General features: G+C 41.9%; 2 protein-coding genes across 3 annotated transcripts; one reads left to right on the top strand and one right to left on the bottom strand.

The window, feature by feature from the left end:
- Positions 1-299: 299 nt before the first annotated feature.
- On the bottom strand, positions 300-14,855 carry xrn2 (5'-3' exoribonuclease 2). 2 transcript variants are annotated; one of them, XM_087805991.1, is made up of 31 exons: positions 14,663-14,855; positions 10,477-10,604; positions 10,263-10,374; positions 10,074-10,185; positions 9,896-9,954; positions 9,751-9,840; positions 9,391-9,463; positions 9,257-9,307; positions 9,036-9,193; positions 7,510-7,584; positions 7,315-7,448; positions 7,190-7,247; positions 6,964-7,071; positions 6,167-6,211; positions 5,970-6,113; positions 5,173-5,217; positions 5,031-5,116; positions 3,798-3,933; positions 3,609-3,716; positions 3,448-3,537; positions 3,323-3,395; positions 3,183-3,266; positions 3,021-3,118; positions 2,880-2,959; positions 2,763-2,819; positions 2,632-2,700; positions 2,447-2,575; positions 2,264-2,376; positions 739-784; positions 475-646; positions 300-417 (listed from the first exon to the last, which is right to left on the bottom strand). In XM_087805991.1, the coding sequence occupies exons 1-31, from the start codon at positions 14,735-14,737 to the stop codon at positions 373-375; spliced, it is 2,853 nt and encodes a 950-aa protein (XP_087662117.1). In that variant the 5' UTR covers positions 14,738-14,855; the 3' UTR covers positions 300-372. The 2 variants fall into 2 exon arrangements, with proteins under 2 accessions (XP_087662117.1, XP_087662118.1); XM_087805992.1 differs by lacking the exon at positions 5,173-5,217.
- Positions 14,856-17,914: 3,059 nt separating this feature from the next.
- atf3 (activating transcription factor 3) lies at positions 17,915-21,733 on the top strand. Its single transcript, XM_087805558.1, has 3 exons — positions 17,915-18,339; positions 19,606-19,713; positions 21,170-21,733. Exons 1-3 carry the CDS (start codon positions 18,160-18,162, stop codon positions 21,449-21,451), a joined length of 570 nt encoding a protein of 189 aa, XP_087661684.1. The 5' UTR covers positions 17,915-18,159; the 3' UTR covers positions 21,452-21,733.
- The last annotated feature ends 4,518 nt before the right edge of the window (positions 21,734-26,251 follow it).

Here is a 26,251-nt window from a genome sequence, read left to right as displayed (position 1 = left end):
ATAGACCATCTTTTGATAGACCATCTTTTGATAGACCCATCTTTTGATAGACCATCTTTTGATAGACCCATCTTTTGATAGACCCATCTTTTGATAGACCCATCTTTTGATAGACCCCATCTTTTGATACTTTTGATAGACCCTCTTTTGATAGACCCCATCTTTTGATAGACCATCTTTTGATAGACCCATCTTTTGATAGACCATCTTTTGATAGACCCATCTTTTGATAGACCATCTTTTGATAGACCCAACGACGCGGTTCAGTGACGTGTAGACGAATCAAACAAACGACATCATCGGCTCCAGATGTTTATTTGGAGTTTCTCTCAAAAACAGTTAAAATGACGAAAAGGTAAAAAGAGCAGGTGTTCACTCCCACCGGTGGTGCTTTCCTTGCGGCGGCGGCGGGAAACCCTGTGACACACGACCACCGTCAGCGCGTTCACACATGTGACCCGACGTCAGTCCTACCTGGTTGCCACGGTTTCCATGGTTGCCGCGGTTACCGGGCCCGTCGTCGCGGCGCTGGAATCCTCCGGACCTCGGGCCGCTCTGCTGCCGGTTCAGGTTCTGCTGGTACGCCGACGCCTGCGACTGTATGGACTGGTTCCAGCCGCTGCCACGCCCGCCCTGGTACGGCTGCCTGTGGGTCACAGGGTGGGGTCACAGGGTCAGGTCACAGGGTCGGGCGGCTCTTGAGCAGAGACGGGATCCAAACCCACAACCTGGACTCACCGTGAGAACTGCTGCTGGTACGAGGCCGGATTGTTGTGTCTGGAATCTGAAGAGACAACGTCAACCATGTGTGCGTTTATAGATGTGCGTGTGTGTGTGTGTGCTTTTATAGATGTATGTGTGTGTGTGTGTGTGTGCGTTTATAGATGTGCGTGTGTGTGTGCGTGCGTTTATAGATGTGCGTGTGTGTGTGTGTGCCTTTATAGATGTGCGTGTGTGTGTGTGTGCGTTTATAGATGTGCGTGTGTGTGTGTGCGTTTATAGATGTGCGTGTGCGTGTGTGCGTTTATAGATGTGCGCGTGTGTGCGTTTATAGATGTGCGTGTGTGTGTGTGTGTCGTGCGTTTATAGATGTGCGCGTGTGTGTGTGTGTGCGTTTATAGATGTGCGTGTGTGTGTGTGCGTTTATAGATGTGCGCGTGTGTGTGCGTGTGTGTGTGCGCGTTTATAGATGTGCGCGTGTGTGTGTGTGTGTGTGCGCGTTTATAGATGTGCGCGTGTGTGTGTGTCGTGCGTTTATAGATGTGCGCGTGTGTGTGTATAGATGTGCGTGTGTATGTGTATAGATGTGCGTGTGCCCGTGTGTGTGTGTATAGATGTGCGTGTGCGTGTGTGTGCGTATAGATGTGCGTGTGCGTGTGTGTGCGTGTATAGATGTGTGTGTGCGCGTGTGTGCGCGTGTGTGTGTATAGATGTGTGTGTGTGTATAGATGTGTGTGTGTGTATAGATGTGTGTGTGTGTATAGATGTGTGTGTGTGTATAGATGTGCGTGTGTGTATAGATGTGCGTGTGTGTATAGATGTGCGTGTGTGTATAGATGTGTGTGTGTGTGTGTATAGATGTGTGTGTGTGTGTGTGTATAGATGTGTGTGTGTGTATAGATGTGTGTGTGTGTGTATAGATGTGCGTGTGTGTGTATAGATGTGCGTGTGTGTGTATAGATGTGTGTGTGTGTATAGATGTGCGTGTGTGTATATAGATGTGCGTGTGTGTGTGTGTATATAGATGTGCGTGTGTGTGTGTGTATATAGATGTGCGTGTGTGTGTGTATAGATGTGCGTGTGTGTGTGTATAGATGTGCGTGTGTGTGTGTATAGATGTGCGTGTGTGTGTGTATAGATGTGCGTGTGTGTGTATAGATGTGCGTGTGTGTGTATAGATGTGTATGTGTGTGTATAGATGTGTGTGTGTGTATAGATGTGTGTGTGTGTGTGTATAGATGTGTGTGTGTGTGTATAGATGTGTGTGTGTGTGTATATATAGATGTGTGTGTGTGTGTGTATAGATGTGCGTGTGTGTGTGTGTATAGATGTGCGTGTGTGTGTGTGTGTGTATAGATGTGCGTGTGTGTGTGTGTATAGATGTGTGTGTGTGTATAGATGTGTGTGTGTGTGTGTGTGTGTGTGTATAGATGTGCGTGTGTGTGTGTGTGTATATAGATGTGCGTGTGTGTGTGTGTATATAGATGTGCGTGTGTGTGTGTATAGATGTGCGTGTGCGCGCGCGTGCGTGTGTGTGTCTTACGCTGCTGGTAAGCGTTGCTGTTGGGTTGACGGTAGTTTCCCTGGTTGTAGCTCCCAGGTGGGGGGGCGTTACTGTACTGACCCTGAAACTGTTGGTTCCTGTTCACACTGTGACTGTAGAGAGAACAACTTCATCATCATCATCTTTATCATCATCATCATCTTCATCATCATCCTCACTGACCCCAGAGCTCTGAAGCCGGACTGGTTCAGGTGCGCCTGCTGTCTGTGGGGGTTGAAGCCAAGCCGCGGCCTCCAGGGCTGGTGGCCCCTCTGGTTGAAGTCTTCGGGCTTCAGGACTTTAGTGGGGATCCTGAGGAACAGAGACGTGAGGCGGGCGTCAGGCGAGCCCCGCGGGCGGAGACTCACTTGGCTTCCGGCAGCAGGGCGGCCTTGAAGACGAAGCCGTCCTTGAACAGAGGGTCCGTGAACTTGATCCTGGAGCGGGACAAGAGTTAGACTAGGAGCTCAGCGGCGCCCCCTGTGGACGAGCCTCTCACCCGACGGCACTGTTGTGGGCGATGTCTCTCAGCAGAGGGATGGGCGAGGGTACCGGCCTGTGGACAAGAGTCGGGGTCAGACCAGAGGGGGGGGGGGGTTGAGGGTCTGGTTCTTACTTGTCGGGCAGGATGGGGCAGTCGTCCAGGACCAGGGACCCCTGGATCCCATGACACAGCTCAGCAGGGATCTCTGTGGCCTGAGGGTCAAACACACACAGATCATCACCTGGCCCAGGTCCTCAGTTCTGGTGGACTCACCTCAGCGGTCTCGGTGCGGTACAGCTCCTGGATGAAGGGGAACAGCTGGTGGGACTTGCCCAGAAAGACCACGTTGCTGCCCTCGCCGTTCCTCTTGACTGAGGAGAGACCAGAGATCAGAGACTAGGACCGGCCTGTGGTCTGGACCTGAACGGGTCTGACCTTCTTCGGGCGTGAGGTCCTGGTAGACCTCGGCGAGGGCGGCTCTGAGGCGGCGCTCGTCCACGAACGGCAGGAGGGCCACGCCTGGGGGACAGAAGGTCTTGAAGCAGGAGGTCTACGGGGACGCGAGCGCGACTCACCCTGCCAGGCGTACTTCTTCCCGTTCAGGTCGATGGCGAAGTCCTCGGGGTAGAAGTCGATGATGGACGAGTCCTGCGGAGACACGCGTCAGCGTCACGTGACCTCGAGCAGAAGCTCCACCCACCTCGCCGCTCATCAGAGCTCGCCACGTCGGCGGCAGGAAGTTCCCGCTGGCGGCAGGAAACACACCCATCAGCTGCTCCAGGGGCTTGAACTGCACACACGTTACACACACGCGCTACACACACACGCGCCACACACACAGATGTCACACAACCCTCTCACCGGCTTGGTGTCCGTGTCAAACGGGGAGAACATCTCCTTGATGTCCTTGAAGTCGGAGGCGAACGGAGCGTAGTGGAACGGGTAGAACCACTGCCAGGAGGCGCAGCCCTGAGGAGCAGCAACACAACATCTCAGACCATGAGGCGTCACACGTGTGTGTGTGAGGGGCTCGTTGGACGTGAAGCTCACCTGGTAGTAGTACCTGAGCACCCAGCAGAGACCCTCCACGTACGAGCGCACCACCTTCTTCCTGAAGTCCTCGTCACTCGCGTCCACGTCGAACTTTGTCTTGAAGTATCTTTGCTTCCAGCCCTGCTCCCACAACCTACACACACACATACACACACCAGTGCCGTCAACACAACCGGTGAGCGGTCATCAACACAATAGTGCGCGTCGACACAACAGTGCGCGTCGACACAACAGTGTGCGTCGTGGGTCAACACAACAGTGTGCGTCGTGCGTCAACACAGCAGTGTGCGTCGTGCGTCAACACAACAGTGTGCGTCGTGCGTCAACACAACAGTGTGCGTCGTGCGTCAACACAACAGTGTGCGTCGTGCGTCAACACAACAGTGTGCGTCGTGCGTCAACACAACAGTGTGCGTCGTGCGTCAACACAACAGTGTGCGTCGTGCGTCAACACAACAGTGTGCGTCGTGCGTCAACACAACAGTGTGCGTCGTGCGTCAACACAACAGTGTGCGTCGTGCGTCAACAAAACGGTGCGCGTCGACACAACGGTGCGCGTCGACACAACGGTGCGCGTCGACACAACGGTGCGCGTCGACACAACGGTGCGCGTCGACACAACGGTGCGCGTCGACACAACGGTGCGCGTCGACACAACGGTGCGCGTCGACACAACGGTGCGCGTCGACACAACGGTGCGCGTCGACACAACGGTGCGCGTCGACACAACGGTGCGCGTCGACACAACGGTGCGCGTCGACACAACGGTGCGCGTCGACACAGCGGTGCGCGTCGACACAGCGGTGCGCGTCGACACAGCGGTGCGCGTCGACACAGCGGTGCGCGTCGACACAGCGGTGCGCGTCGACACAGCGGTGCGCGTCGACACAACGGTGCGCGTCGACACAACGGTGCGCGTCGACACAACGGTGCGCGTCGACACAACGGTGCGCGTCGACACAACGGTGCGCGTCGACACAACAGTGCGCGTCGACACAACAGTGCGCGTCGACACAACAGTGCGCGTCGACACAACAGTGCGCGTCGACACAACAGTGCGCGTCGACACAACAGCGCGCGTCGACACAACAGCGCGCGTCAACACAACAGCGTGCGTCAACACAACAGCGTGCGTCAACACAACAGTGTGCGTCAACACAACAGCGCGCGTCAACACAACAGCGCGCGTCAACACAACAGTGCGCGTCAACACAATAGTGTGCGTCTGACCTGACGTTGTCCTCGGGCTCCGGCTCGTCGTCACTGTCACAGTTCTTCCTCTTCTGCCCCCTGCTGTCAGCACCGGAGGCTGCAGGCTGAGGAGAGAGAGAAGGTGAGAAGCTGAAGCGTTGGTCACACCTGCTGCACTTACACTTCCTCCGTTCTTCATCATGGCCTTCAGGGACTGAGCAGCATCCTGAGGAACAACACAGTCAACCTGCTGCTCAGTCCAGTGTGTGTAGGGGTGTGTATGTGTGTGTGTGTATGTGTAGGTGTGTGTGTGTGTGTAGGTGTGTGTGTGTAGGTGTGTGTAGGTGTGTGTAGGTGTGTGTAGGTGTGTGAAGGTGTGTGAAGGTGTGTGAAGGTGTGTGTATGTGTGTAGGGGTGTGTGTGTAGGGGTGTGTGTGTAGGGGTGTGTGTGTAGGGGTGTGTGTGTAGGGGTGTGTGTGTAGGTGTGTGTATGTGTGTAGGTATGTGTATGTGTGTAGGTGTGTAGGTGTGTGTATGTGTGTGTAGGTGTGTGTAGGTGTGTGTAGGTGTGTGTAGGTGTGTGTAGGTGTGTGTAGGTGTGTGTGTAGGTGTGTGTGTAGGTGTGTGTGTAGGTGTGTGTGTAGGTGTGTGTAGGTGTGTGTAGGTGTGTGTAGGTGTGTGTAGGTGTGTGTGTATGTGTGTGTGTAGGTGTGTGTGTAGGTGTGTGTGTAGGTGTGTGTGTAGGTGTGTGTGTAGGTGTGTGTGTAGGTGTGTGTGTAGGTGTGTGTATGTGTGTAGGTGTGTGTAGGTGTGTGTAGGTGTGTGTAGGTGTGTGTAGGTGTGTGTAGGTGTGTGTAGGTGTGTGTATGTGTGTGTATGTGTGTAGGTGTGTGTATGTGTGTGTATGTGTGTAGGTGTGTGCATGTGTGTGCATGTGTGTAGGTGTGGCACAGAAACCTCGCTCAGGTGTCCACTGACCTTGTTGTGTGTCTCCATGGACTGCCTCCTCATGTCATACGCCTGGTGTCGGGCGTTCTGGACCGGCGCCGGCTGCCCGGGCCTCCCGAGGGCGTGAGGGGCGAACTGACCCGAGGTCACGAAGGACGGACCCTGCTGCTCCATCTGAGAGAGACCAGAGGGTCAGCCGTGGACCAGCAGCGTTGAGGGGAGCTCACCTTCATCCTCTTCTTCTTCTCCTTCATCCTCCTCTTGAAGCCCTCCTACACACACACACACACAAAGATCAGGTGGACTGGAATCCCAAGAAGAGACAGACAGGCGTACAGACAGACAGACAGGCGTACAGACAGACAGACAGGCGTACAGACAGACAGACAGGCGTACAGACAGACAGGCGTACAGACAGACAGGCGTACAGACAGACGTACGTACAGACAGACGTACGTACAGACAGACAGGCGTACAGACAGACAGACAGGCGTACAGACAGACAGACAGGCGTACAGACAGACAGACAGGCGTACAGACAGACAGGCGTACAGACAGACAGACGTACAGACAGACAGACGTACAGACAGACAGGCGTACAGACAGACAGGCGTACAGACAGACAGACGTACAGACAGACAGGCGTACAGACAGACAGACAGACAGACGTACAGACAGACAGGCGTACAGACAGACAGGCGTACAGACAGACAGACGTACAGACAGACAGGCGTACAGACAGACAGGCGTACAGACAGACAGGCGTACAGACAGACAGGCGTACAGACAGACAGACGTACAGACAGACAGACGTACAGACAGACAGGCGTACAGACAGACAGGCGTACAGACAGACAGGCGTACAGACAGACAGGCGTACAGACAGACAGGCGTACAGACAGACAGACGTACAGACAGACAGACGTACAGACAGACAGGCGTACAGACAGACAGGCGTACAGACAGACAGGCGTACAGACAGACAGGCGTACAGACAGACAGGCGTACAGACAGACAGACTCACGTCGTCTTCCTTGCGTTTCTTGAAGATGTTGTCTTCAGCGACGCCCACCGCCTGCATGATCATCTCCACACGCTCCAGCTCCACGTAACCGTCCTGGGTCAGGTAGCCCTGCAGGGTCATGTGTGTTGTTACAGCGAGCACGTGGACCAGGACCACCAGTGGTTCCTAAACAAGGAGGACTTCCTGTGGAGGTCAGGCGACCCTCACAGCAGGGGTCTCCACTCACCCCAGTCTTGTGCACCACGTCTTTGTAGATGTTGACCAGTCGATCCACGGCGCCCTCTCTGGAGGACAGCAGAGCCACATCTTAGCTTCAAGGTCCACGTCTCGTGGGGTCACTCGGGGTCTCACCTGATCTCCAGAGACGGCAGGTGAGGCAGGAAGTCGTTGCCCACGAAGAAGCACATGAAGACCCAGTCGTCCACGCTCCTCTCGAAGTCGAAGGGGAAGGGCAGGCTGGACATGGTCAGCTCTTTGGACAAGTACTGTGGAGGACAGGAGGCTGTTGTCCAGTGCTGACCGTCAACAACCCAGGTGACCTCTGACCTCTCTCAGCACGCAGATCCGGATGAAGATGAAGTCCTGCTCGCAGGTAGGCATCGAATCCGCAAACTCATCGTGCTGCAAAGAACAACAAACATGAAGACAGACATGAAGACAAACAAACATGAAGACAGAAATACAAACAAACATGAAGACAAACAAGACAGAAACACAAACATGAAGACAGACATGAAGACAGACATGAAGACAGACATGAAGACAGACATGAAGACAGACATGAAGACAGACATGAAGACAAACAAACATGAAGACAAACAAACATGAAGACAGACATGAAGACAAAAATACAAACAAACATGAAGACAGAAACACAAACAAACATGAAGACAGAAACACAAACATGAAGACAGACATGAAGACAAACAAACATGAAGACAGAAATACAAACAAACATGAAGACAAACAAGACAGAAACACAAACATGAAGACAGACATGAAGACAGACATGAAGACAGACATGAAGACAGACATGAAGACAAACATGAAGACAAACAAACATGAAGACAAACAAACATGAAGACAGACATGAAGACAGACATGAAGACAAAAATACAAACAAACATGAAGACAGAAACACAAACAAACATGAAGACAGAAACACAAACATGAAGACAGAAACACAAACATGAAGACAGACATGAAGACAGACATGAAGACAGACATGAGGACAGACAAACATGAACACAGACATGAAGACAAACATGAAGACAAACATGAAGACAGACATGAAGACAAACAAACACGAAGACAAACATGAAGACAGACATGAAGACAAACAAACACGAAGACAGACATGAAGACAGACATGAAGACAGACATGAAGACAGACATGAAGACAGACATGAAGACAGACATGAAGACAAACAAACATGAAGACAGACATGAAGACAAACAAACATGAAGACAGACATGAAGACAAACAGACATGAAGACAGAAACACAAACATGAAGACAGAAACACAAACATGAAGACAGACATGAAGACAGACATGAAGACAGACATGAAGACAGACATGAAGACAGACATGAGGACAGACATGAGGACAGACATGAGGACAGACAAACATGAACACAGACATGAAGACAAACATGAAGACAAACATGAAGACAAACATGAAGACAAACATGAAGACAAACATGAAGACAAACATGAAGACAAACATGAAGACAAACATGAAGACAGACATGAAGACAAACATGAAGACAGACATGAAGACAGACATGAAGACAAACATGAAGACAGACATGAAGACAGACATGAAGACAGACATGAAGACAGACATGAACACAGACATGAAGACAGCGGGAAGACAGACATGAAGACAGACATGAAGACAGACATGAAGACAGACATGAAGACAGACATGAAGACAGACATGAAGACAGACATGAACACAGACATGAAGACAGACATGAAGACACACATGAAGACACACATGAAGACAGACATGAAGACAGACATGAAGACAGACATGAAGACAGACATGAAGACAGACATGAAGACTCACCTCTCCCTTCTTCTCGCGGGCGACACCCTCGCACTCCTTCATCTCGTGACCTACTTGTCCGCACAGCGCACACGGCCGCGGCTTGTTCGGCTTGAACTCCTCCCTGATGATGGTGAAGTTGGGCTCATGCGTGGCCAGACCCAGCATGATGAGGTCCGCTGGAGAAACCACTGCAGGTCAGAACCAAGACCAGGTGCCGCTGCTGAGGAGGGGGAACTTACCGTCGGCGCCGCACAAGCAGTGGTGCGTGTTGGGGTCGTGGTGCGGCTGAGCTGTGGGCGAGAGAGACGGTCAGCTGACCTCCTGTGACCCCAGCGAGACCTCAAGTCTCGGGGCAAAGAGTTTGTTCTCGCACCTCTCTGTCTGCGGATGAAGTCCATGATCTTGTGCTCCCCTTCCCCGGGCACGCTGGCGTCGGACAGGAACACCTGAGACCGAGAGACCCATGGTCAGAGACTCGCGCGGTCAGAGACTCGCGCGGTCAGAGACTCGCGCGGTCAGAGACTCGCGCGGTCAGAGACTCGCGCGGTCAGAGACTCGCGCGGTCAGAGACTCGCGCGGTCAGAGACTCGCGCGGTCAGAGACTCGCGCGGTCAGAGACTCGCGCGGTCAGAGACTCGCGCGGTCAGAGACTCGCGCGGTCAGAGACCCGTCAGTCGGGTCAGAGACCTGCGGTCAGACACAAACCCTCCTCTTCTAACCAGGCGACCCTCACCGTCAAGTTGGTCCAGCCGGGGTCATTGCTGAGTCTGTCGGCCACGTAGTAGCGGAGACACTGAGCCAGGTTGTCCATGAACTCTGTGCCCTGCAGACACACACAGTCAGTCACACACCGACACACACCAGGAGGAGACACTCACCGGGGTGATGCAGTTACTGTCGAACCGTTCCTTGATCTCGTCAGGAGGAAGGTAGCCACCTGTAGACAACACCGAGACCCAGGACTCTTACCCACATGTCGCAAAAACTGACTCATGCCACGAAAATCCTTGTGTGTGTGTGTGTGTGTGTGTGTGTCCATGTGTGTGTGAGCAAGACCTCGCTGAATGATCTCCTCTCGGATGCGCGTCTTGTCCTCCACCAGCTCCACTCCTTCCTTGGAGGCCCTGAAGCGACGCGAGCGCTGCTGGTTCATCTTTGCTCGCGGGGCCTGAGGGGCAGGAGAGGAGGGTCACCAGGAGGGTCACCAGGCTGTCCAGGACCTGATGGAGCGTGCCGGAGACTCACCACGCCATCGATGGCCATGTACAGGACTCGCCTGGGCCTCACGATGTTGAAGAGGCGGTCGATGTACTCAAAGATGGCCACCATCATCTCGTCCTCGTTCTTTGGCGCCGGCCTGGTGAGAAACACTCATTACACCGGAGGACTCCGTTCATCAACCCTCTTTACAAGTGTGTGTGTGTGTGTGTGTGTGTGTGTGTGTGTGTGCGACACGTACTTGTCCTCAGGATGTGTGCACGGGTGGATGATGCCGTTCATGTCCAGGTACAGATTATCGAACTCCACCTCATTGGGATTAGGTTTAGTGGTGTCGACAGGGATGCGGACGCCATTACATTCTTTACCCTGTGAGGAGCAGAAGATCTGTCAGTTATATCGGTAGTTTATCGTAAGTATAGTGCAGTTATATCTGTAGTTTATCGTAAGTATAGTGCAGTTATATCTGTAGTTTATCGTAAGTATAGTGCAGTTATATCGGTAGTTTATCGTAAGTATAGTGCAGTTATATCTGTAGTTTATCGTAAGTATAGTGCAGTTATATCTGTAGTTTATCGTAAGTATAGTGCAGTTATATCTGTAGTTTATCGTAAGTATAGTGCAGTTATATCTGTAGTTTATCGTAAGTATAGTGCAGTTATATCTGTAGTTTATCGTAAGTATAGTGCAGTTATATCGGTAGTTTATCGTAAGTATAGTGCAGTTATATCTGTAGTTTATCGTAAGTATAGTGCAGTTATATCTGTAGTTTATCGTAAGTATAGTGCAGTTATATCGGTAGTTTATCGTAAGTATAGTGCAGTTATATCTGTAGTTTATCGTAAGTATAGTGCAGTTATATCTGTAGTTTATCGTAAGTATAGTGCAGTTATATCTGTAGTTTATTGTAAGTATAGTCGGGTTATATCGGTAGTTTATTGTAAGTATAGTCGGGTTATATCGGTAGTTTATTGTAAGTATAGTCGGGTTATATCGGTAGTTTATTGTAAGTATAGTGCGGTTATATCGGTAGTTTACTGTAAGTATAGTGCAGTTATATCTGTAGTTTATTGTAAGTATAGTCGGGTTATATCGGTAGTTTATTGTAAGTATAGTGCGGTTATATCGGTAGTTTATTGTAAGTATAGTCGGGTTATATCTGTAGTTTATTGTAGGTATAGTGCAGTTATATCTGTAGTTTATTGTAAGTATAGTCGGGTTATATCGGTAGTTTATTGTAAGTGTAGTGCGGTTATATCGGTAGTTTATTGTAAGTATAGTCGGGTTATATCGGTAGTTTATTGTAAGTATAGTGCAGTTATATCTGTAGTTTATTGTAAGTATAGTCAGTTATATCGGTAGTTTATTGTAAGTATAGTGCGGTTATATCTGTAGTTTATTGTAAGTATAGTGCAGTTATATCGGTAGTTTATTGTAAGTATAGTGCAGTTATATCTGTAGTTTATTGTAAGTATAGTGCAGTTATATCTGTAGTTTATTGTAAGTATAGTCTGGTTATATCGGTAGTTTATTGTAAGTATAGTGCGGTTATATCGGTAGTTTATTGTAAGTATAGTCGGGTTATATCGGTAGTTTATTGTAAGTATAGTGCAGTTATATCGGTAGTTTATTGTAAGTATAGTGCGGTTATATCGGTAGTTTATTGTAAGTATAGTGCAGTTATATCTGTAGTTTATTGTAAGTATAGTGCAGTTATATCGGTAGTTTATTGTAAGTATAGTCGGGTTATATTGGTAGTTTATTGTAAGTATAGTGCAGTTATATCTGTAGTTTATTGTAAGTATAGTCGGGTTATATCGGTAGTTTATTGTAAGTATAGTGCGGTTATATCGGTAGTTTATTGTAAGTATAGTGCAGTTATATCTGTAGTTTATTGTAAGTATAGTGCAGTTATATCTGTAGTTTATTGTAAGTATAGTGCGGTTATATCTGTAGTTTATTGTAAGTATAGTGCGGTTATATCTGTAGTTTATTGTAAGTATAGTGCAGTTATATCTGTAGTTTATTGTAAGTATAGTCGGGTTATATCGGTAGTTTATTGTAAGTATAGTGCGGTTATATCTGTAGTTTATCGTAAGTATAGTGCAGTTATATCTGTAGTTTATCGTAAGTATAGTGCAGTTATATCTGTAGTTTATTGTAAGTATAGTGCGGTTATATCTGTAGTTTATTGTAAGTATAGTGCAGTTATATCTGTAGTTTATTGTAAGTATAGTGCAGTTATATCTGTAGTTTATTGTAAGTATAGTGCAGTTATATCGGTAGTTTATTGTAAGTATAGTGCAGTTATATCTGTAGTTTATTGTAAGTATAGTGCAGTTATATCTGTAGTTTATCGTAAGTATAGTGCAGTTATATCTGTAGTTTATCGTAAGTATAGTGCAGTTATATCTGTAGTTTATTGTAAGTATAGTGCAGTTATATCTGTAGTTTATCGTAAGTATAGTGCAGTTATATCTGTAGTTTATCGTAAGTATAGTGCAGTTATATCTGTAGTTTATCGTAAGTATAGTGCAGTTATATCTGTAGTTTATTGTAAGTATAGTGCAGTTATATCGGTAGTTTATTGTAAGTATAGTGCAGTTATATCTGTAGTTTATTGTAAGTATAGTGCAGTTATATCTGTAGTTTATCGTAAGTATAGTGCAGTTATATCTGTAGTTTATCGTAAGTATAGTGCAGTTATATCTGTAGTTTATTGTAAGTATAGTGCAGTTATATCTGTAGTTTATTGTAAGTATAGTGCAGTTATATCTGTAGTTTATTGTAAGTATAGTGCGGTTATATCTGTAGTTTATCGTAAGTATAGTGCAGTTATATCTGTAGTTTATTGTAAGTATAGTGCAGTTATATCTGTAGTTTATCGTAAGTATAGTGCGGTTATATCTGTAGTTTATTGTAAGTATAGTGCAGTTATATCTGTAGTTTATTGTAAGTATAGTGCAGTTATATCTGTAGTTTATCGTAAGTATAGTGCGGTTATATCTGTAGTTTATCATAAGTATAGTGCAGTTATATCTGTAGTTTATTGTAGGTATAGTGCGGTTATATCTGTAGTTTATTGTAAGTATAGTGCGGTTATATCTGTAGTTTATCGTAAGTATAGTGCGGTTATATCTGTAGTTTATTGTAAGTATAGTGCGGTTATATCTGTAGTTTATTGTAAGTATAGTGCAGTTATATCTGTAGTTTATCGTAAGTATAGTGCAGTTATATCTGTAGTTTATTGTAAGTATAGTGCAGTTATATCTGTAGTTTATCGTAAGTATAGTGCAGTTATATCTGTAGTTTATCGTAAGTATAGTGCGGTTATATCTGTAGTTTATCGTAAGTATAGTGCGGTTATATCTGTAGTTTATCGTAAGTATAGTGCGGTTATATCTGTAGTTTATTGTAAGTATAGTGCGGTTATATCTGTAGTTTATCGTAAGTATAGTGCGGTTATATCTGAAGTTTATCGTAAGTATAGTGCAGTTATATCTGTAGTTTATCGTAAGTATAGTGCAGTTATATCTGTAGTTTATCGTAAGTATAGTGCAGTTATATCTGTAGTTTATTGTAAGTATAGTGCGGTTATATCTGTAGTTTATTGTAAGTATAGTGCGGTTATATCTGTAGTTTATTGTAAGTATAGTGCGGTTATATCTGTAGTTTATTGTAAGTATAGTGCGGTTATATCTGTAGTTTATTGTAAGTATAGTGCGGTTATATCTGTAGTTTATTGTAAGTATAGTGCGGTTATATCTGTAGTTTATTGTAAGTATAGTCGGGTTATATCGGTAGTTTATTGTAAGTATAGTGCGGTTATATCTGTAGTTTATTGTAAGTATAGTGCAGTTATATCTGTAGTTTATTGTAAGTATAGTGCGGTTACATCTGTAGTTTATTGTAAGTATAGTGCGGTTATATATGTAGTTTATTGTAAGTATAGTGCGGTTATATCTGTAGTTTATTGTAAGTATAGTGCGGTTATATCTGTAGTTTATTGTAAGTATAGTGCGGTTATATCTGTAGTTTATTGTAAGTATAGTGCGGTTATATATGTAGTTTATTGTAAGTATAGTGCGGTTATATATGTAGTTTATTGTAAGTATAGTGCGGTTATATCTGTAGTTTATTGTAAGTATAGTGCGGTTATATCTGTAGTTTATTGTAAGTATATTTACGTTTGTAAAACCATGTGTTTACGTCCATTACGACATTGTTTACAACTGCGACACCTCAACCTCCGCCATTTTAACACATCGCACCGGTTTAACACCTAAATCCTACGGAAGCTGCTCCGGTGAAGCTTCACGAGAGTCACGGTTAATATTCTAGTGTTTATGCGAGCAGAGCCGTGATCCGCGGAGAGGCTAACATGCTAAGAGGCTAACATGCTAACATGCTAACAGGCTAAAGCTCACCTTCTCCTCCACACAGTGCACGACAATAGACGGATATTTGCGGCTCAGCCAGCGGAAGAAGGCCGGGACTCCCATCTCCGACTCACACGCTCTTGTTCCAGAGGTAGAAAAAAGGCTCACTGATCAGAAACAAAGAGCGAAATTAAAAGTCGAGATCACTGGACACACGGATGCACATGCTGTTGTTCGTCGAAGAAAACTTCCGGTCCATGGCCACGGGCTTCCGGCTGTCTAAATAGCACAGCGACGTTGGAGAGATAGCGGGAGCGGGAGGTACTGCACCATGTGTATCATTATTATTATTATTATTTTGCTTTTCTTGTTCTTTCTTTTAATAAACTTTCTTCCTTCTGTAGTTGTGACGTCATTTATCGAAGGAGGTCTCCAGAGCATTAACAAAGTATATTATATATATATATATAGATCTATATAGATCTAGATTTATATATATATATCTATAGATATAGATAGATATATTTCTATAACTATAGATATAGATATAGATCTATACATCTATAGATCTATAAATATATATCTATATACCTATATATCTATATCGATATAGATATATATCTATATCGATATAGATATATATTTATATATCTAGATATAGATCTATAGATATATATTTATAGATCTATAGATATATATTTATATATCTATATCTATAGTTATAGATATATTTCTATAACTATAGATATAGATATATATTTATATATCTATATCTATAGATATATAAATATATATCTATAGATATAGATATATATTTATATATCTATATCTATAGATAGATATATTTATATAACTATAGATATAGATATATATCTATCTATATATATCTATCTATAGTTATATAAATATATCTATCTATAGATATAGATCTATAAATATAGATCTATATCTAGATATATAAATATATATCTATATAGATCTATAGATATAGATATAGATCTATATCTATAGTTATATAAATATATCTATCTATAGATATAGATATATAAATATATATCTATATCTATAGATATAGATATATATATTTCTATAACTATAGATATATAATTATATAGATATATATTTATATATCTATATACCTATATATCTATAGTTATAGAAATATATATATATATATATATATATATATATATATATCTATAGTTATAGATATAGATAGATAAAGATATATAAATATATATCTATATCTATATAGATCTCGATATAGATATATATTTATATATCTATATACCTATATATCTATAGTTATAGAAATATATCTATCTATATCTATCTATATCTATATCTATATCTATATGTGGTGCAGCCTACTCCCATCAGTATGTGTGAATGGCTGTCAAAGCGCTTTGTGACCCTGGTCTAGAAAGGCGCTATATAAATAGAGATTATTATTATAGATTATTATTATTATTATAACTATAGATATATAGGTATATAGATATATATTTATATATCTATATACCTATATATCTATAGTTATAGAAATATCTATATCTATATCTATATCTATAGATCTCGATATATATATAGATAGATATATATCTATATCTATCTATATATATATCTCTATATATCTATATATGTCTAGATTATATCTATATCTATATCTATAGTTATATATATTCGAGGGTTTTCAAACGAGGAAAGTCAAATAAGTTAGTACATAAGAAACAACATTGACTAAAGAGTCCATAAGAACCTGCATCACGTGACAGTATTATTATTATTCAGGCTCCTGATGACTCACAGTGACATCACCCTCCTGATCACAGGCTCTCTCCTGATTGGTTAGGAGTGCATGATGTCACGTGACCTCCTGTGGGGGGAGGGGAGGGGGGAGGATTTCCCGGATTCTCTGTCAGGAAGAGAAGCAGCTTCACGGAAGAATGACGTCATCACTGTGAGGACCTGACTAGTGTGTGTGTGTGTGTGTGTACCTGTGTGTGTGTATGTGTGTGTGTATATATGTGTGTTTGTACATGTGTGTGTATATACGTGTGTTTTTATCTGTGTGTGTGTTTACCTGTGTGTGTGTATGTGTGTTTGTACCTGTGTGTGTGTTTACCTGTGTGTTTACCTGTGTGTGTGTATGTGTGTGTATATATGTGTGTTTTTACCTGTGTGTGTGTATGTGTGTTTGTACCTGTGTGTGTTTACCTGTGTGTTTACCTGTGTGTTTACCTGTGTGTGTGTATGTGTGTGTATATATGTGTGTTTTTACCTGTGTGTGTGTTTACCTGTGTGTGTATATGTGTGTTTACCTGTGTGTTTTTACCTGTGTGTGTTTACCTGTGTGTGTATATATGTGTGTTTTTATCTGTGTTTTTACCTGTGTGTGTGTATGTGTGTTTATACCTGTGTGTGTGTATATATGTGTGTTTATACCTGTGTGTGTATGTGTGTATATATGTGTGTTTATACCTGTGTGTGTATGTGTGTGTATACCTGTGTGTGTATGTGTGTGTATATGTGTGTTTATACCTGTGTGTGTATGTGTGTGTATATGTGTGTTTATACCTGTGTGTGTATGTGTGTGTATATGTGTGTTTATACCTGTGTGTGTATGTGTGTGTATATGTGTGTTTATACCTGTGTGTGTATGTGTGTGTATATGTGTGTTTATACCTGTGTGTGTGTATGTGTGTGTATATGTGTGTTTATACCTGTGTGTGTATGTGTGTGTACATGTGTGTTTATACCTCTGTGTGTGTATGTGTGTATATATGTGTGTTTATACCTGTGTGTGTGTATATAAGTGTCTGTGTATATATGTGTGTTTATACCTGTGTGTATGTATGTGTGTATATGTGTGTGTATGTGTGTGTTTTTACCTGTGTCTGTGTATATATGTGTGTTTATACATGTGTGTATATATGTGTGTTTATACATGTGTGTGTATATATGTGTGTTTATACATGTTTGTGTGTGTGTGTATATGTGTGTTTATACCTGTGTGTATGTATATATGTGTGTTTATACATGTGTGTGTATATAAGTGTGTTTATACATGTGTGTGTATATATGTGTGTTTATACCTGTGTGTTTATACCTGTGTGTGTGTGTATATAAGTGTGTTTATACCTGTGTGTGTGTGTATAAGTGTGTGTGCGTGTGTGTGTGTATAAGTGTGTATATGTGTGTGTGTATAAGTGTGTGTGTGTTGTGTCCGTGAACGCATCACAGCTGAGTGACAGGAGACAACAAGAGGGGCTCGAGCCTGCCTGACGTCAGCGTCGATGATCAGCGTCTATAAATAGCATGACGTCACCTCGCTCCACTGTAGTAGAGATCCCGCCGCGTCACTGCACACGTCACCAAGCCACGCCCCCCTCCCGCCAAATAAAAGCGGGTGATGCAAGCGCGAGCCAGACTGACCGGAAGAGAAGCGAGCACAGGTGAGCGCGGACAGGTGAGCGCGGACAGGTGAGCGTCGCGATCACAACTTCCTCTCGGACTGACTTGGAGCGACTCGAGTTCGTGACGTCATGCTTCAGCGCGCGGGGCCGACTCTCGCTGACGTCAGCTGCGGGACTCTGGTCTCGCCGCTGACGCTCCGGGACTTCATGGACTTCTGTCCCGGCGTCAGGACCAGGACCCGGTCCGGGGACCTGAGCTCGGACGGAACCAGCTCCAGCTCTGAGGTCCGGAGCCGCGGCAGGAGAGAGGTGCATCCGCGACGCCGAGTTTAAACTTTAGTCGGAATCGTTTAGGAAAAGTTTCATATTGTCCTTGAAATAATGTTTAATAATGTTTAATATTGTTTAATAATGTTTAATAATGTTTAATAATGTTTAATATTGTTTAATAATGTTTAATAACGTTTAATATTGTTTAATAATGTCTAATAATATTTAATAATGTTTAATAATGTTTAATAATGTCTAATAATATTTAATAATGTTTAATAATATTTAATAACGTTTAATAATGTTTAATAATGTTTAATAATGTTTAATAATGTTTAATAATGTTTAATATTGTTTAATAATGTTTAATAATGTTTAATAATGTTTAATAACGTTTAATATTGTTTAATAATGTCTAATAATATTTAATAATGTTTAATAATGTTTAATAATGTCTAATAATATTTAATAATGTTTAATAATATTTAATAACGTTTAATAATGTTTAATAATGTTTAATAATGTTTAATAATATTTAATAATGTTAGATAATGTTTGATAATGTTTAATACTGTTTAATAATGTTTGATAATGTTTAATAATGTTTAACAATGTTTAATAATGTTTAATAATATTTAATAATGTTTAATAATGTTTGATAATGTTTAATAATATTTAATAATGTTTAATACTGTTTAATAATATTTAATAATGTCTAATACTGTTTAATAAGATTTAATACTGTTTAATAATATTTAATAATATTTAATAATATTTAATAATATTTAATAATGTCTAATAATGTTTAATAATATTTAATAATATTTAATAATGTTTAATAATATTTAATAATATTTAATAATATTTAATAATATTTAATAATGTTTAATAATGTTTAATAATATTTAATAATGTTTAATAATATTTAATAATGTTTAATAATATTTAATAATATTTAATAATGTTTAATAATATTTAATAATATTTAATAATGTTTAATAATGTTTAATAATGTTTAATAATGTTTGATTAATTATTTCAATATAAATATGTAAAGGTCACGTGACAAATTATTAACGTCACAATAATAAACATTTGATTATTAACGACTATTATTATATTATTAACGACATTAACAATAAAGCACCGACTCAGACACTCATTGACGTTAATTCAATTGTTCAAAATATGAAACTTCAAAAAGATTTTTCCATGTTTCAAAAACCTGATTCCTGACGCGTGATTGACAGGTGATTGACGTGTGATTGACGTGTGATTGACGTGTGATTGACGTGTGATTGACAGGTGTCGGGTGAGGATCTGGAGCGGAGGAGCAGGAGGAGGGAGAGGAACAAGGTCGCGGCTGCCAAGTGTCGCAACAAGAAGAAGGAGAAGACGGACACGCTGCAGAAGGTGTGTGACCCCGGTGTGACCCCGGTGTGACCCCGGTGTGACCCCGGTGTGACCCCGGTGTGACCCCGGTCATCACTGTGAGGAACTAACTAGTGTGTTCCACACACACGTGTGTGTATGTGTGTTTTTACCTGTGTGTGTGTTTACCTGTGTGTGTGTATATGTGTGTATATGTGTGTTTATACCTGTGTGTGTGTTTTTACCTGTGTGTGTTTTTACCTGTGTGTGTCTTTACCTGTGTGTGTGTATATATGTGTGTTTATACATGTGTGTGTATATATGTGTGTTTTTACCTGTGTGTGTGTATGTGTGTGTATAAGAATGACGTCATCACTGTGAGGAACTAACTAGTGTGTTCCACACACACGTGTGTATATGTGTGTTTTTACCTGTGTGTGTGTATGTGTGTGTATATGTGTGTTTATACCTGTGTGTGTGTTTTTACCTGTGTGTGTGTATGTGTGTGTTTATACCTGTGTGTGTATGTGTGTGTATATGTGTGTTTATACCTGTGTGTGTATGTGTGTGTATATGTGTGTTTTTACCTGTGTGTGTATGTGTGTGTTTATACCTGTGTGTGTATGTGTGTGTATATGTGTGTTTATACCTGTGTGTGTGTATGTGTGTGTATATATGTGTGTTTATACCTGTGTGTGTGTATGTGTGTGTATATGTGTGTTTATACCTGTGTGTGTGTATGTGTGTGTATATATGTGTGTTTATACCTGTGTGTGTATGTGTGTATATATGTGTGTTTATACCTGTGTGTTTGTATGTGTGTGTATATGTGTGTTTATACCTGTGTGTGTATGTGTGTGTATATGTGTGTTTTTACCTGTGTGTGTGTATGTGTGTATACATGTGTGTTTATACCTGTGTGTGTGTTTTTACCTGTATGTGTGTTTATACCTGTGTTTGTATGTGTGTTTATACCTGTGTGTGTGTATGTGTGTGTATATGTGTGTTTTTACCTGTGTGTGTGTATGTGTGTATACATGTGTGTTTATACCTGTGTGTGTTTTAACCTGTATGTGTGTGTTTATACCTGTGTGTGTATATGTGTGTTTATACCTGTGTGTGTGTATGTGTGTATACCCGTGTGTGTGTATGTGTGTTTTTACCTGTGTGTGTGTATGTGTGTATACATGTGTGTTTATACCTGTGTGTGTGTTTTTACCTGTGTGTGTGTATCTGTGTGTTCATACCTGTGTGTGTATGTGTGTATATATGTGTGTTTATACCCGTGTGTGTATGTGTGTTTATACCTGTGTGTGTGTATGTGTGTGTATATGTGTGTTTATACCTGTGTGTGTGTTTTTACCTGTGTGTGTGTATGTGTGTGTTCATACCTGTGTGTGTATGTGTGTCTATATGTGTGTATATATGTGTGTGTGAGAAGGTGTGTGACCCCGGCGTGACCCTGGTGTGACCCCGGCACTGACCTGCTTGTGTGCAGGAGTCGGAGACGCTGCAGGACGTCAACACGGAGCTGAAGACTCAGATCCAGACCCTGAAGCAGCAGAAGCAGCAGCTGGTCTACATGCTGAACCTGCACCGGCCCACCTGCATCGTCCGGGCCCAGAACGGCCAGACGCCCGAGGACGAGCGGAACCTGTTCCTGCAGCACATCAAGGAGAGCAGCCTCCAGATCCAGAACCTGCTGTCGGACCCGCCGGACGCGGGCCTGCTGACCCTGGACCACGTGAGCTGGACTCCTTTGACCGAGGCGTCGCCATGACGACCGGTCGCCGCTGCATGTTGTGGACGATAGCTGGTCACGCACACGACTCGGTGGCGCCCCCCTGCGGCGCGTGTCGGAACTGCTTCCTGGCTGGAGCAGTGACATCATCACGCGACCCGGTCCAGGGGTCACGTCCGTCTCCATGACGACGGTCTGGAAGATGCGCCGTTTGAACCGAGACAGTATTTTCTAGGACGTTAGAAAATATCAAGTATTTTCTGTTTATTATGAAAGTATCGATATTCGACTGCACTTGTCAATAAAACTTTATTTAAATCATGTAGACAATTATTTATCCAAAATAGTTTGTTTCAATTAAAGCTCCGGCCTCTAGAGGGCAGCAGTCGTTACGTCCTCCACAGCTAGAGGAAGAATGATGACTGAGGACGAGAGGATACAGTGAGTTCAGCAGCTTAACTATCACAACACCAGAGTCAAGTACTGGACAATACTACACATATATACTTGTTACTACAGTATCACAACACCAGAGTCAAGTACTGGACAATACTACACATATATACTTGTTACTACAGTATCACAACACCAGAGTCAAGTACTGGACAATACTACACATATATACTTGTTACTACACTATCACAACACCAGAGTCAAGTACTGGACAATACTACACATATATACTTGTTACTACACTATCACAACACCAGAGTCAAGTACTGCACAATACTACACATATATACTTGTTACTACACTATCACAACACCAGAGTCAAGTACTGACAATACTACACATATATACTTGTTACTACACTATCACAACACCAGAGTCAAGTACTGGACAATACTACACGTATATACTTGTTACTACACTATCACAACACTAGAGTCAAGTACTGGACAATACTACACATATATACTTGTTACTACACTATCACAACACCAGAGTCATGTACTGGACAATACTACACATATATACTTGTTACTACACTATCACAACACCAGAGTCAAGTACTGGACAATACTACACATATATACTTGTTACTACACTATCACAACACCAGAGTCAAGTACTGGACAATACTACACATATATACTTGTTACTACACTATAACAACACCAGAGTCAAGTACTGGACAATACTACACATATATACTTGTTACTACACTATCAAAACACCAGAGTCAAGTACTGGACAATACTACACATATATACTTGTTACTACACTATCACAACACCAGAGTCAAGTACTGGACAATACTACACATATATACTTGTTACTACACTATCACAACACCAGAGTCAAGTACTGGACAATACTACACATATATACTTGTTACTACACTATAACAACACCAGAGTCAAGTACTGGACAATACTACACATATATACTTGTTACTACACTATCAAAACACCAGAGTCAAGTACTGGACAATACTACACATATATACTTGTTACTACACTATCAAAACACCAGAGTCAAGTACTGAACAATACTACACATATATACTTGTTACTACACTATCACAACACCAGAGTCAAGTACTGGACAATACTACACATATATACTTGTTACTACACTATCACAACACCAGAGTCAAGTACTGGACAATACTACACATATATACTTGTTACTACACTATCACAACACCAGAGTCAAGTACTGGACAATACTACACATATATACTTGTTACTGCACTATCACAACACCAGAGTCAAGTACTGGACAATACTACACATATATACTTGTTACTACACTATCACAAGACCAGAGTCAAGTACTGACAATACTACACATATATACTTGTTACTACACTATCACAAGACCAGAGTCAAGTACTGACAATACTACACATATATACTTGTTACTACACTATCACAAGACCAGAGTCAAGTACTGACAATACTACACATATATACTTGTTACTACACTATCACAAGACCAGAGTCAAGTACTGACAATACTACACATATATACTTGTTACTACACTATCACAACACCAGAGTCAAGTACTGGACAATACTACACATAGATACTTGTTACTACACTATCACAACACCAGAGTCAAGTACTGGACAATACTACACATATATACTTGTTACTACACTATCAAAACACCAGAGTCAAGTACTGGACAATACTACACATATATACTTGTTACTACACTATCACAACACCAGAGTCAAGTACTGGACAATACTACACATATATACTTGTTACTACACTATCACAACACCAGAGTCAAGTACTGGACAATACTACACATATATACTTGTTACTACACCATCACAACACCAGAGTCAAGTACTGGACAATACTACACATATATACTTGTTACTACACTATCACAACACCAGAGTCAAGTACTGGACAATACTACACATATATACTTGTTACTACACTATCACAACACCAGAGTCAAGTACTGGACAATACTACACATATATACTTGTTACTACACTATCACAACACCAGAGTCAAGTACTGGACAATACTACACATATATACTTGTTACTACACTATCACAACACCAGAGTCAAGTACTGGACAATACTACACATATATACTTGTTACTACACTATCACAACACCAGAGTCAAGTACTGGACAATACTACACATATATACTTGTTACTACACTATCACGACACCAGAGTCAAGTACTGGACAATATTACACATATATACTTGTTACTACACCATCACAACACCAGAGTCAAGTACTGGACAATACTACACATATATACTTGTTACTACACTATCACAACACCAGAGTCAAGTACTGGACAATACTACACATATATACTTGTTACTACACTATCACAACACCAGAGTCAAGTACTGGACAATACTACACATATATACTTGTTACTACACTATCACAACACCAGAGTCAAGTACTGGACAATACTACACATGTATACTTGTTACTACACTATCACAACACCAGAGTCAAGTACTGGACAATACTACACATATATACTTGTTACTACACTATCACAACACCAGAGTCAAGTACTGGACAATACTACACATATATACTTGTTACTACACTATCACAACACCAGAGTCAAGTACTGGACAATACTACACATATATACTTGTTACTACACTATCACAATACCAGAGTCAAGTACTGGACAATACTACACATATATACTTGTTACTACACTATCACAACACCAGAGTCAAGTACTGGACAATACTACACATATATACTTGTTACTACACTATCACAACACCAGAGTCAAGTACTGGACAATACTACACATATATACTTGTTACTACACTATCACAACACCAGAGTCAAGTACTGGACAATACTACACATATATATACTTGTTACTACACTATCACAACACCAGAGTCAAGTACTGGACAATACTACACATATATACTTGTTACTACACTATCACAACACCAGAGTCAAGTACTGGACAATACTACACATATATACTTGTTACTACACTATCACAACACCAGAGTCAAGTACTGGACAATACTACACATATATACTTGTTACTACACTATCATAACACCAGAGTCAAGTACTGGACAATACTACACATATATACTTGTTACTACACTATCACAACACCAGAGTCAAGTACTGGACAATACTACACATATATACTTGTTACTACACTATCACAACACCAGAGTCAAGTACTGGACAATACTACACATATATACTTGTTACTACACTATCACAACACCAGAGTCAAGTACTGGACAATACTACACATATATACTTGTTACTACACTATCACAACACCAGAGTCAAGTACTGGACAATACTACACATATATACTTGTTACTACACTATCACAACACCAGAGTCAAGTACTGACAATACTACACATATATACTTGTTACTACACTATCACAACACCAGAGTCAAGTACTGGACAATACTACACATATATACTTGTAACTACACTATCACAACACCAGAGTCAAGTACTGGACAATACTACACATATATACTTGTTACTACACTATCACAACACCAGAGTCAAGTACTGGACAATACTACACATATATACTTGTTACTACACTATCACAACACCAGAGTCAAGTACTGGACAATACTACACATATATACTTGTTACTACACTATCACAACACCAGAGTCAAGTACTGGACAATACTACACATATATACTTGTTACTACACTATCACAACACCAGAGTCAAGTACTGGACAATACTACACATATATACTTGTTACTACACTATCACAACACCAGAGTCAAGTACTGGACAATACTACACATATATACCTGTTACTACACTATCACAACACCAGAGTCAAGTACTGGACAATACTACACATATATACCTGTTACTACAATATCACAACACCAGAGTCAAGTACTGGACAATACTACACATATATACTTGTTACTACACTATCACAACACCAGAGTCAAGTACTGGACAATACTACACATATATACTTGTTACTACACTATCACAACACCAGAGTCAAGTACTGGACAATACAACACATATATACTTGTTACTACACTATAACAACACCAGAGTCAAGTACTGGACAATACTACACATATATACTTGTTACTACACTATCATAACACCAGAGTCAAGTACTGGACAATACTACACATATATACTTGTTACTACACTATCACAACACCAGAGTCAAGTACTGGACAATACTACACATATATACTTGTTACTACACTATCACAACACCAGAGTCAAGTACTGGACAATACTACACATATATACTTGTTACTACACTATCACAACACCAGAGTCAAGTACTGGACAATACTACACATATATACTTGTTACTACACTATCACAACACCAGAGT

The sequence above is a fragment of the Callionymus lyra genome, chromosome 13 (genome assembly GCF_982586985.1).
Source record: "Callionymus lyra chromosome 13, fCalLyr1.hap1.1, whole genome shotgun sequence".
NCBI lineage: Eukaryota > Metazoa > Chordata > Actinopteri > Syngnathiformes > Callionymidae > Callionymus > Callionymus lyra.
This window is presented reverse-complemented; position numbering and strand designations above follow the sequence as displayed.

Bases quoted from the DNA above. Each gene is read 5' to 3' on its own strand.
- atf3 (XM_087805558.1), top strand. From the start codon at position 18,160: ATGCTTCAGCGCGCGGGGCCGACTCTCGCTGACGTCAGCTGCGGGACT. The intron at 18,340-19,605 runs GTGCATCCGCGA...TGTGATTGACAG, and splicing joins GGAGCCGCGGCAGGAGAGAG to GTGTCGGGTGAGGATCTGGA. The intron at 19,714-21,169 runs GTGTGTGACCCC...GCTTGTGTGCAG, and splicing joins AGACGGACACGCTGCAGAAG to GAGTCGGAGACGCTGCAGGA.
- xrn2 (XM_087805991.1), bottom strand. From the start codon at position 14,737: ATGGGAGTCCCGGCCTTCTTCCGCTGGCTGAGCCGCAAATATCCGTCT. The intron at 10,186-10,262 runs GTGAGTCTCCGG...CCTGCCCCTCAG, and splicing joins ACATGGCCATCGATGGCGTG to GCCCCGCGAGCAAAGATGAA. The intron at 9,841-9,895 runs GTGAGTGTCTCC...GTGTGTCTGCAG, and splicing joins ACAGTAACTGCATCACCCCG to GGCACAGAGTTCATGGACAA.